The sequence below is a fragment of the Populus nigra genome, chromosome 8, assembly GCF_951802175.1.
Source record: "Populus nigra chromosome 8, ddPopNigr1.1, whole genome shotgun sequence".
Taxonomy (NCBI): Eukaryota; Viridiplantae; Streptophyta; class Magnoliopsida; order Malpighiales; family Salicaceae; genus Populus; species Populus nigra.
This window is the reverse complement of record NC_084859.1, coordinates 3,792,098-3,805,430: the sequence shown is the minus strand read 5'-3', so window position 1 is coordinate 3,805,430 and position 13,333 is coordinate 3,792,098. Positions and strand designations below refer to the sequence as shown.

General features: G+C 31.8%; 1 protein-coding gene across 4 annotated transcripts; it reads right to left on the bottom strand.

Moving 5' to 3' along the window:
- Positions 1-7,570: 7,570 nt before the first annotated feature.
- Positions 7,571-13,010, bottom strand: LOC133700416 (uncharacterized). Of its 4 annotated transcripts, none has more exons than XM_062123934.1 (9): positions 12,423-13,009; positions 12,049-12,187; positions 11,791-11,868; positions 11,186-11,549; positions 10,889-11,001; positions 10,536-10,700; positions 10,222-10,361; positions 7,982-8,074; positions 7,571-7,896 (listed from the first exon to the last, which is right to left on the bottom strand). In XM_062123934.1, the coding sequence occupies exons 1-9, from the start codon at positions 12,509-12,511 to the stop codon at positions 7,737-7,739; spliced, it is 1,341 nt and encodes a 446-aa protein (XP_061979918.1). In that variant the 5' UTR covers positions 12,512-13,009; the 3' UTR covers positions 7,571-7,736. The 4 variants fall into 4 exon arrangements, 3 of the variants coding, with proteins under 3 accessions (XP_061979918.1, XP_061979920.1, XP_061979919.1); XR_009843391.1 differs by lacking the exon at positions 7,571-7,896 and adding an exon at positions 9,736-9,893 and having other exon boundaries at positions 12,423-13,010; XM_062123935.1 differs by lacking the exon at positions 7,571-7,896 and adding an exon at positions 10,069-10,120 and having other exon boundaries at positions 12,423-13,010.
- Positions 13,011-13,333: the final 323 nt, after the last annotated feature.

The window sequence follows — 13,333 nt, the reverse complement described above, 5'->3', positions numbered from 1 at the left end:
TTTATTCTAACTCTCCAGTTCTTTAGCTAGCAAGGGCTATAAATTTCATTAATTTAACTATTTAATGTCTTTGGCTCCAATGTTATTTTCATTATCAACCCTATAACAATTAATACTTCTTTTATACTCGACATCCTCGTCTCCGGTATACAAGCATCGCCGGCACCACCATCATTGATGTTAGACGCGACTCCCTTGTCCTATTTTCTATCTGTCTGCTCGACGCCTCCATCTCATCTCTTTTTGTCAGTTTGGCTTAGAAAGAGGATGTGGGTCGAACACCGCCAACACCATCACCTCTCCAACCAGTGACACAACAGAAAGGCATCCTCTCCGCCTCCGATGTGTCTCATTTCTCTCTTTCTTCTCTTGACTGTCATGTTCTTTTCTCTTCTCTTCCCTCTTATACCTTTGTTCGCTAAAACAAGGTGTTATATCTGAACCTTGTACTGAGTTTTTAATTTTTCTTTTTTGTAATTTAGAATTTTTTAAAAAAAATAATTTTTTTTAATGTTATTAAATTATTTTAATATATTGATATTAAAAATAAATTTTTAAAAATTAAAAAAATATTATTTTAATATATTTTAAAAAATAAAAATTACTAAATTGCAAAACTCCCTTTCATCACCCATCTTTTTCTTTAGGTTGTTCGGGAAAAATAATTTAGAATTAGTGTTTTAGGAGTAAAAAGCAAAAGAAAGGGGGGCAATGTGATCAATGAAGTGAATTTAACACTCTCTTTTGTAATAGAGGGTTATTTGGCTCTTTTTTTTTTTAATTATTATAGATTGTTAAAGAAAACACTAAAAGCTATAACCAAAATATTGTGCATTCCCTCATATTTTAATATGGGTTTATTGTTTAAATTTTTTGTTTTTTATTTTATTTTTTATTTTTTTATGCACGATCACATTCTTTTAGAGCCATAGTAAAGGACATTAAAATTAAATTTATTAACTAAAAATAAAAATAAAAAAATCAAAAATCAAAGTGAAATATATGTCATAAATGTATGATACTTTTAAGTTATCATAAAGGTTTACTGTGGTCCTCAAACTTTATAAATTATATTTGTGAAGCCCTGAAAATTTATAATTTAAATATGCGGATGTGTAAATTCTCATGTAAACATAAAATGAAAAGTGGTACCATTCAATGAGTGATAGAAACTAAGATAAGAAAAAATAATAGATAAATAATGATATATAATGGAAATGATGACCTTCATAAAATGAATTTTGGTTTCTAATTCATAAGAATAGAGAAACTAGTACCGTGTTTAATGGATAAAATAATAAGAAAAATGATAAAATATTTCTAAGAAATAAGTGAGGTAATAAAGAATACATTATAATAAAGGATAGTGCAATGAAAAAGGTAGGACTGAAGGTGTAAGCACCAATTAAAAATCAGTGACATTACTTTGAAACGGTAATGAGCCCGATAAATAAATAAAAATGAAAATTTTAAAATGAATATATTTTAAAATAATAATATGACCTTAAAGGTTTAGAAAGATAATTGATATGATTTTATGTGAAGATTGAACAATAAAATCTGAATTGTTGATGAAAAGCTTTGAATTGACCAATTTTACATTAAAAAGAAGAGCTCTCAATCCAATCATAGAATTGGGATGCAATTTTGCATGAAATCTATTAATATGTTTTCCTACCTTGGTTAAAGATCTCATCACAATCGGAGTTCGATAAAGACTAGCAATTTAAGCAGAAACAAACCAGATAGTTTACATGAAAAATACAATAAAATACATAAAGTCATAAATGAGGGACAAATTTGTAATTAGAGGAAAATATGGCTTTAAAACAGCAAAGAGACCACCAGTTCAAAAAAAAAGTATAGAGACAATAGAGAAAATTCAGCTATAGAGAGAAATGTAGAATTTAAAGGAGCCAATAATACTTGGTGGCTATATCTCTGCAATCCACTGTTGGATCATGCTGATTTTTGGATATAATGTTCTTCTCACACGCCTCTACTAACTGACCAGAGGGATTTGAAGGCACACATCTGTTTGATGGAAATCATCATCGGCAATTCCCTGAAAAACAAAAGGAAATACAACTCCAAGGTAGTTTTGGTAGCTAGCCGATTTCTCTCTCTTCCACCATTGGATCATGCCTAGTTTTGGATATGTGGTGCGCCTAGATGTTGTCTTCATTCTCGATAGTGGAGATCAGAAATGCATACTTCAGCAAGGTGTCGTTTGTGTTAAACAGTAACTCATCAATTTTAAGGTTAGCTCTGTTTTATTCAGATCTAGGGAAATCCAAATGTTGGATCATTCTGATTTTGAGATATATTGTGCAAAACTTTATGATCTATATTATAACCACTGGGTTAAAACAAATAATCAGAGGTGGATGACGTATTGCTTTTTGAATTTGTTGCTAGTTTTAGCAAAATTTAGGAAGATTGATTAAATACATGTTTTGATGAAATTAGAATTATGTGGGTGTAGAGTTTAGGTAAGATGTAATGGTAATATATGTTCTTGTTATTAGTATTATTATAGATTAATTGTGTTGTAAAGTGTGTTAGGGAAGTTTTGAAATTTGCATGAAGGGACATTGAGTTTATTGATTTAATGTTATATATATGTTTTTAGGCATGAAAAAGGATTGGGTCTAGTGGTAATTGAAAGAAAACTTGAAGAAAATTATATCATTCATTTAATGCAAAGATTCGGCCTAGACATATAAATGAGAGGATGAGCTTAATTGTTTTAATTGCTATGGAATTTGAGTTGATTAAGGTTATATGAAATGAATGGATAAATGTTTATCAGGAATAATTAAAAAGAGAATCATCCCTCACCATAAATGAAGGCATTCGACCAAATGAAGAAGAAACAAAGAGATAAGATTTTGATTCATTTGCTATGTAAATTATGTATGGATGTATTTTTAAGTGTATAAAGAAAATTAGGTAGAGTGTCAATTGAAATAATTTTAAAAGGATCCAAATTCTCATCATAATATGGAATTCAACCAAAAATGGAAATCTTGAACTTGAGTTTATTCGATTTAATGTTATGGGGATTTTATGGGAATGTGGTTTGTTGAATGCCAAATCAATTGTGTTATGTTCGAAATAATATTTGAAATAATAAATTAATGTGAGGAAAAATCTTTTTTTTTGGTGGAATTTTAAGGTTGTCCATGTGGATAATAAAAGGGGAGAAAAAGGTTAAATTAAGGCATGCATGGAATTATGATAAAAAAATATATATATGTTGTTAAATTTACTTAAGATGAAGTAAAGTGGACTTATGAAAAAAGAATTGAAAAATTCATCATGAAAATAAATAAATAAAAATAAGGTCATTCGGCCAAGAATTGATTTGATAAGAAAAATGAATTTGTTTCAATGGTATGAATAAATGTAAGGATGTGAAGTTACTAAGTTTGTATATTATGGGTCGAGTAGACAAAATTAAAAAAAAAATTGCTAGGCCATGTTTAAAGATATTCAACTTGGAATGACATGTAATGAAATTAAATTAAATAGATAAATAAATATACGAATGCATGTGTCATGCAATGTTAAATTTAAATGAGTTTTAGAATGTAATTTTCAATTATGGCGGAGCCACATTTGATATGTATCTTTAATGATACAGGAGAGATTGCAGGATCTATTTAGTAGTATGAGACTTTTGCGCAAGTTAAATCATTAGGTAGATGCCCTACACCTCAAACTTTTGTTTTTACAATACTTGTTAGAGTTAAATAAATTGTATTTTTTATAAATATACTTGTGCTTGTGTAATTGTTAATGTTTATTTCAAGGAAACTATAGTGGACTAGTTTGGCTTGAATAGAGTTAGTGGCGGCAGTGTACTGACTGTCGAGTTAGATGTTTAATAACAAAAATAAAGTGTATTGATTTTAGAGTGATAAATTAATGATATATTATGATTAAATTATTGATGCTCGATTTATATATGTATACTGATGATGTGTATGTGTTTAAATCATTTATGTGGAGGAATAGGTGCATCGCACCTTGTCTTTTTAATTTGTGTAAACTTATTGATAAATTTCAGAATTTATTATTTTATTGCTTCGATGCTATTGAAATGAATAAAAGTACATTGTGTGCAATGATATACATCTATTAGTTAGGATCATGTTTGAACGAATACGAGTGCCTTGTGTGCATTGTTATATATCGAATTAATTATGTTATTATGGTTGTAGTGTCGATAACTAAGTTTGTGTGTGAATAATACTTAACAACAGTGGTTACAATGCATATGATGTAAAAGAAAAAAAGAAAAAAGAAAAGTGATCGATACAAATGGAAAATTCAGATGACATTAATTAGCTATCTAAGTTTGGATTGCTAATGGTATCAATAAGGTTTCATTGGTACCGCATTATTGGGGACATTGATTAGCTATCCGGGTTTGGATTAATAATGGTATCAATAAGGTTTCATTAGTACCGGCATTACTAGTGACATTGATTAGCTATCCGGGTTTGGATTGCTAATGGTATCAATAAGGTTTCAATGGTACCGACAACACATGTGACATTGATTACCTATCCGGGTTTGGATTGCTAATGGTATCAATAAGGTTTCAATGGTACCAACAACACATGTGACATTGATTACCTATCCGAGTTTGGATAGCTAATGGTATCAATGAGGATTTATCGGTGCCAGCATTTCAGACAATATTGATTAGTTATTCAGGTTTGGATTGCTAATAGTATCGATGAGGTTTCATCGGTGTCGACATTTCTTAAATTGATTAGTCGATCTCGAGCAATTGGGTGGCTAATGATGTTAGTAAAGATTACTAACCTTGACATGGTTACTCCTAGTTCAGTGAAAAAAATAAGTTGATTAACTATTCCGGGTCAAGAATAGTTAATGATATCAATATGTCACATTGGTATCGGCAACCATTTCTGGTGTGATTAGCTACTCCAGGTAAAAAGGCTAATGATGTTAAGGGTTCTTGATATTGACGACTTTGATGGTAAACCAAATGTGAATAAGATTTGATTAACTATTCTAGGAAAGGAGTAGATAATGATGTTAATTGGTTGTATTGATATCGACACGTGAATGTAATTGATTAGTCTAACCCAATATTTGAAGATTGATGATACTAATGAGATTTATTAGTGTCGGCAATTACCTTAAAAAAAAATTAAAAGAGAAAATATTGATTAGTTATTCCAAAAGAATGAGATAAATTAATGATACCAAGAGAGGAATATCTTGGTATCAAGTGAGAATTGATTTATAAGAAGATGGTGTTCGCAAACCATTGAGCAAATGAGATAGGATATTAGATGGATATTGGTAATAAATAAAAAATATATGTTGTAAAATAGGTTTATACCTAATTTTATATATCAAAAGAAATTCCATTGAGATTATTACCTATTATTATTATTGCTTGTTACTACCTTTTTCTATTTATGTGTACATGTTAATTTTTATTTTCAGGTCCATCAGGGTCGCGTTAGGAGTGATATTAATTTAGTTATCTTTTGCTTTTGACCATGTAAATTACTTATAAATTAAGAAGCTTACCTTTTAAAACTTGAAATGTAATATTAATCCATAAATTTGAATGTACGACGTTAATCTAATGTTTGTAACTCTAGTACCTATTTAACCGTGTATGTTTATAGTTGAAATTGGATCTTTTATTTGAATTATATTATATGATATTGAATAAGATGTGGTGTTGATGATCATAAGTTAGGTTGAGATTCAAGATGATTGGATCGGGATGTAAATTAAAATTAAAAGTGTAACATGATTTTGTTGATAATTTGAGACCTCCGAAGAGACTGAATTTTTATGGAACCATATATATATATATATATATATATATATATATATATATATATATATATATATATATATATATATATATATATATATATATTACCTGAAAATTCCCATTATATCGTGAAAAAAGTGATTAGAAAATCGAGGTTGTTACAACACCTATTCGGTCCCTTGATAGTTTTGCAAAATTAATTTTGGTGTAGAAATTCATTTTTTATATTTTATTCCCTAATTTGTAAGAGGAGAGAGAACATATGATTCCAACAATAGAAAGAGAAAATCAACGATAACACCAATTACGACCACCAAAATGGTTGTTTTATGTGTCAAATGGTTTTATTTGATGAGAGGAGTTCTACTTAAATTAGAAAATGAGTGTCTGAGTCAAACAAACATAGATCCTGTTTTATCAGCCATCATAATAGCTAAAATCTAGAGAATACTAGGTGACACGTCGTCTAGATATTTTTTTCAAAAAAATATTGAGTGGATGACAAGTTGTCGTTTAAAAAAACGACCAGTGCGCGAGCTCTTTCTAACTTTTTTTGTGTGATTTTTCCTTTTAAAAAAATCATGCTTTTTTATGTTTTTTTTTTTAAATTAAATTGAGTTTTGCCCTCTTTGTTGTTCGTATTTTAACTTTAGTCCTTATTCTTTTAATTTTAATTTTTCTCTTAGCCATTTTGTATAAGTTTTATTTGTTTTTAATTTTATCATTCAATCTCAATTTACAAATATTATATTTTTCAACTTGGTTTATATTCTTTTGATTTTTATTTTTTTTCCTAGTACTTTTTTAAAATTTTATTTGTTTTTAATTTTATCCTTCAATCCAAATTGATATTATTATGTTTTTCAGTTTGATCCTTATTATTTTGGTTTTTAATCTTTTTTTTCTTAACCCTTTTAAAAAAGTTATAATTCTTTTTATTTTCACCCTTCAATTAAAGTTTTGGCTTCTAATTTTTTCTTAACTCTTTTGGAAAAGTTATTATTCTTTTTATTTTTACCCTTCAATCAAAGTTTTGGTTTTTAATTTTTTTCTTGATCTTTATGTAAAATTTATTTATTTTTTCAATTTCACCTTTCAATCAAAAATTTATTTTTATTTTTTATATCAATTTTTATATTTATTCTTTTAATTTTTTTGGGTCTTTTTGCTAAATTAAATTCTCTTCTCAATTTTACTCTTCAATCAAATATAAAATTTATTTGATATTTGAATCTTAATCCTTATTTTTTTAATTGCTACTTTTTGAACCCTTTGTATATCTAATTTTTTTTAATTTTATCTTTTAATATTTGATTGATTGAGAATTGAACTTCATGGTTTTTTTCAAATAAAGTATTTTGAGTCCAATGACCAGAATCATATATTTAAAAAGTTAACATGTTTTCTTTTTTAAGAAAAGAAGGCTTTATAATTCTTTTTATTTTTCTTACTGGGTTATTTCAATCTCATAATCTGGATCATGAGTTTAATAAAATATCACAGATTGACTCAGCCTTGATTACTGAAGTTACAAGTTTATCATATTAACTTAGTTTAACCAGAACTAGTTTTTTATGTTTTTTTTTACCCCATTTTGTTCTTTTATATTTAATGGGTTGTAAAATAATGAGATACATATTTTGTTTATTTTTGTAAAAAATATTTTCTCCTCGTGTTATTATAATTATTTTTTTATAAAATTTTGATTCATCTACTTTTTTTTTTTTTTCTATCTAATTAAATTAAAACCACCATATTTGACTCAGTCAGGTTTACAATATGAATCTAACATACACGCGCGCATGCGCATATACACACAAACACACTCTTGCAACAAACAACGGAACATCATTTTAATTACAAAGAGAAGGGGAGGAGGGAGGGAGACTTATGTACAAACACCTCAAGGAACTGTTAGCTGACCAGTGTGTCCCAAAGACTTCCATGATGATTCAAGCCGCAACAAGTGCAATTTCTCAACAAATGCTTCTAGGACTTTCGCCTCTTCTTCTGGAGCAAATGCCATGCAAATGCTAAGCTCTTGCACTGCCTGACCATATTTCCTGCAATTGCAACCAATTAATTCAACCACACCATAGTGAAATGCGTTGCAATTTTTGTCAAGGCATGAAGATCCCAAATTTATACCTGTTATAGTACAGCATCATGCCATGGTCTCTCCTCAAAGCCCAATTATGCGGTTGCAGAATCAACAATCTTTCCGAAGCCATGACAGCCAGCCTGTGAAGAATTCTGTAATTCAGTTTGGTATGCATGAAAGGAAGTTTATCTTCCAGAGCTAATATAACAATTGCAATGCTAGATAGTTTATCTTCCAATTTAGAATGTTCAGATGCAAGCTCAGCTCTAAGTTGAACTCCAAATTTACATGCACACTTATGCATTTCATTATGAAAAGAAAAGAGAGGGCCAATTTCACCTTGTATGGAAACATTTTACAGCCTGACCATAGCTGATAGACATAAACTTGAAGTCATTGCCACTGCCATTTGCCAATTAGATTGACATGACAAAACAGTACAAAAGCAACTTCCAAAAAAAGAGTGACTGTTGCAGCCATGCAACCTCAGAATATAATGTAGTAAATATCATAAAGTTTAAATGCATAAACCACCCTCACCAATCACAGTTCAGTTTATGGGTTACAATAACCATGGATCTCAAACAACAAACTATTTTCCAGACTCTTAATGTAATACAACAAATCATAACAAGCAGATGCTTGTCACATCCTTAAAATATACCCTCTAATCCTCTGAGAATGAGTAGATGGCATGCAAGCAGATTTAATATAGATGTCATCTCATGATCCCACAGAAATAAAATATCACTATCCCAAAAGAGAGCAATTCCCCAGAAAATGAAAGGCAGGAATATGTTAAAGAAGCCAAGTAAAATTTTTGCTCAAGTAGAATGCATTTCCTATTCTAGAAAGAATTAGCCTGAACCAAAGGTTGAAACTTGAAACACAGTTTCTAATCTTGCTTCTTTAGTTCCATGAACAAGTAAAATGGACAAAACTTGAAAGTGCTATTCATGAAATCAAGTATTTCTTCATAGTACAAGGGCATCTGCAGGTTATAAGCAAGAGGCTTCGAATAATACAAAACGGTAACATGTTTAAAGACCATAGAAAAGACAGTCTGAGCAGTAAAAAGGCAATTTAGCAAATAAGTAAATGACTAAATGAGACCCGGCAAACAATAAAGCAAGAAATCAGCCACACACAAAAAAAAAAAAAAAAAAACCTAGCCTAACAACCATGCAAAAGCGAAAAAGACTCCTGTCACCTGCAGCCACAAAGCCAACTGGAAAGACTACCAAAAGGAAGCAGAAGAAACCCCAAAGAATTCAAAGAAAACTGCCAAGACCAAGACAACAACTAGACCAGTCACCAAGACCCACATCTGACACAAAAACAAAACCAGCAGATGTCCTAAAGAAGACAGGATAGAGAACGAGCACAGCACAGCAAAGAATGCCAGGAGGAACCAACACTGAAGAAGATAACACGATACCAAACAGGGCAATCAAGGCGCGCGAAAGCATTGATTGAATGGCTTGGTCGATCAAAGAGAAATCAACACCTGGAACTAACAAATCAAAATTCACAGAAGAAATTCATCCGATTTACACAACCACACAATAATAAGGCATCCTTGAAAGAAAAGGTGGACATGAAAATGGCAAACTGACAGAAGATCCATAACAAGGTTACGGATAAGAACAATGCAGCATCACATCTTTTAAGAGAGGGGGAAAAGAGCAGAAGCAGAACCAGCAGTGTCAAATAGATACGTGGAGACAAACTAAAAAGCATCAAGACTTCCAAAAAACTTTCCAAAGCCCTTTCTTCTGCACGAGTGACAAAGATTCCTCACCAGAAGGAAAAAAGGAAACACTGACACTGGCTCAATAATCTCAGAGACTCTATGGGCAGAAACAATAGCACCAAAAAACCAGCTAAAACCCCATCCATCTTGATGGCATAAAATGCTTCAACCAAGGTACTGTTTATGTCACAACACTTGCAAAAACCCTGGGAATGGTCAATGGGAAAAGAAAGCAATTACAATTTGGCACTAAGAAGATGTAGCACACAAGTTAATTAGGTACGATCCAGACACACAGTATGATGCTTTCTTCTATTATTATTTTTACACTTGCTGCATAACTGATGCATGTATCAAGATTATAAGAATCAACAATTCAACCTGTTGTCCTGTTATTGTTCCCATGTCACATGCTTAACTGTTTTATGATAATCTGAAAATAAACAGCTTGAAGATAAGGGCTACGTGGCCCACTGAAACATTGAAGAAAATGAAGATAACAGACACATCCATATAGATACATAAGAAAACTACCTAAGATCTTGAGGCCGAAGCAAAGGAATACTTGAACTATGGAACTTGATAAGTTTTTCATCAGTATTATGAGCATGCCTAAGTGGAGAAGCCAGCATCAATCCAGGATTTGATCTTGAAGCACGTTTCCAGTGAAGCCTCTGCCACAATTTAAGATTTAGTTTATCCCAAGTGGGCATAAGGAAGCATATTTAGAGAATAAATAACTCTTAATGATGGAAGAATTAAAAAGGGACTCAATGAGTGCATTGGTTATCTTGGTAAATGTAAAAGACAGGAAAGTATTTGATGAAATTCCAGAAATCAGAACTCACAATCAAATTGGCCAGAGCAATCCCTATAATGTCTCGTTTTGTAGCTATCTCAAGTCCCAAAAGAGAGTTTCCAGTTAAATCCGATGCCTTTGATCTAGGGTCCTCAACACACCTTCCGTTGACAATTGCAAACAAGCTGTGCCCTGAAGTTACCTTGAAGAGCTCCTACAGAAAGGAGAAGCAAAATGAGAAAAATCTGGTTTGAAGTTTGTCCAAAAATAAGGTTTTACAACAGGATGTCATCGACAGATTGTAAAGAAATGCTTCAATGACACATTAGAAAGGAATAAATTTAGTAAGAACAATGAGCTGCCAAGCTAAATTTTGAAGATGAGCATGAACAATTTAAGCACCTCTGGGTTCCCCATTTGGGGCCATATCAAAAAATCTTCCCCAACTCGAGATCCCACAATGGTCAGATCAAGTCGTCTACAGACTTCAATGTAAATTATACTAAGCAAAATTGCTGTCAAGAAGGAAAATATATGATCAGATTTGTGGTGAATACCCACAGAACGAAAGAACACAGCAATAAAGCATATATCACAGATAGGAAAGTTATTCAAGAGCCCCAATGTACGAAGTGAACCAGAACAATGCAATAAAACAACTAGCTACAAATGCATTAAATAAAAAGGATGAAGTTTTACCACTGCCACATCTGGTGCTTAATACCGTGTGCAAGTATGAATACTTTGAATCTACAACAACAGGTGATCTTTTGAAGCCTCTCAACTCAAAAAGGACTAGATTCACTGAATCCAAAAGTTCAACCAAATGGCAACCTATGTCTCTTGAAACTAGCTCTGCTTCGACCTCCTTGGTGATGTTGTCCAATTCACTGACCCACTCACTTATTGTCTTTCCAGCCAAAGGCATCTGCTCCACACAATCCCACTCCTGGGCATTCGATGCAACTGAAACATCTCTCCTCTCATTCAGGAGTGAGCAAGCATCCATCTCTTGATTGAGAGCGATAAATGCCTCATCTTCTGATGCAATGTACAGCAAAGCCTAGACCAGCCAGCAGAAAACACACTGGAATTCAGAATCTCCCAACAAAGAAACTTTCAATCAATTTAATTCCAAGAAATAACAAGATTTTGATACGTAAAGATATATAATAACACAACAACTTGCACGCAATTTGCAACAAGTAGCTTGGTTAAGGTGCACACAAGAGAGAAAAGTAGGAAAGAAAAGGGAACGGATCACCAGATATCAAGTTATGATCATAAAAATAATGAAGAAGGACCTTAGCAAGGGAAATGTCTTTGTCCTTGGATTGGAAGGAGAATTCCTGGGTGAACTTTTCCCTTGCGGACTTGACAACCTGGTAGCAATTGTTTCAAGATGAAAAATAAGTAGCAAGATTAGAAAAGGTGAAGAAAGACATTAATGCAACCAAAAAAACATAGTTTAACATATCTTCACAGCAAATTAGTAGGATGACGACGACGACGACGACGACGACGAAGGCAAGATAGGATGTTAAAATGGTATACAAATCAACCTCCTGATAAGTTTTGAGACGACGGGAAGATGAGTCCATGGTCGTCTGATTGATTGAAAGAGGGGTAGCTGAAGCTGAAACTGAAACAATAACATTCCCATTTCTTCTCCTCCAACGCCGGTGTTGTTCATGATCATACCTGATATGATATGATCATTGTGTAAAGAATAAAGGGACATTTGGGGTTTCGCATACCACAAAAATTCCTTCTTCCTCACCTCTCTAATAATTCAAGTACATACATACATGAAAACTAAATATTTATTCATATTTATGAAGATGGGACACAAATTTAAGCATAAATTATAAATCAAGCAGCCAAGAATAGGCTCAAGTGACAAATTAAAGAAACCATTGTCAATGTTAATCATTACCTGATGGGCAAAACATGAGATGAAGGTGCTGGTGGTGGTGGCGGCATGGTTGTTGCAGTAGCAACAGTGATGAGTGAATCACGCATCATTTTCTAGCCTGCTTCCTCCTATACTACTACTGGATTGGAGAGAGAAATTGGTTCCAAGAAATAAATGTGTGAGAAGAAAGAAAACCCAAGAAAGTATACACAAGAAGAAGAAGAAGAAGAAATGTAATATTAATTATTAAAATATCAGAGCATTATGGGTAGCAGTGATTGTTATGGCACAGAACAGAAAAGAAACGCAGAAGGGTGATGACCATGACAACGACGCCGACGCCATGGCGGTGGTGTCCGTGATTGTGATCAATTTACTTCCAGAAGACAACAGGTGGGAATTACAGAGAGGTGAAGAAGAAAAGGAAGCAGTAGAAGAAGAAGAAGAAGAAGATGAGTGGGTTTGAATGCAAAATTCCATGATCTAATTGATGATGATGATGGTGTGATCTATCTATCTATCCAGAGAAGAAAAGGAAAGGAGGAAGGCAGGAAGTGAAAGGCAGTGAGTCTGAGCCTCTACTGCTCCCTCCCTAATTTGGTAACCCTGGGGGGTGGGTCATGGGCGCCTCACTATTATTTTAACAGTATTTCAAACAGTATTTGAATGTATTATTTTTAAAATTGTTTTTATTTGAAAATATATCTTAAAATAATATATTTTTATTTAAAAAAATTATTGTAACATTAATACATAAAAATAATTTAAAAATATAAAAAAATAATTAATTTAAAATAAAAAATAAAAATATTTTAAATTTTTTTTAAAATATTTTTAAAATAAAAAAATAAATAAACCCTAAACAGCCCAAAAAATAATGATTTTTTATTATATAGATTCATTCATTATTCACTTTTTTTATTCTATCCCAG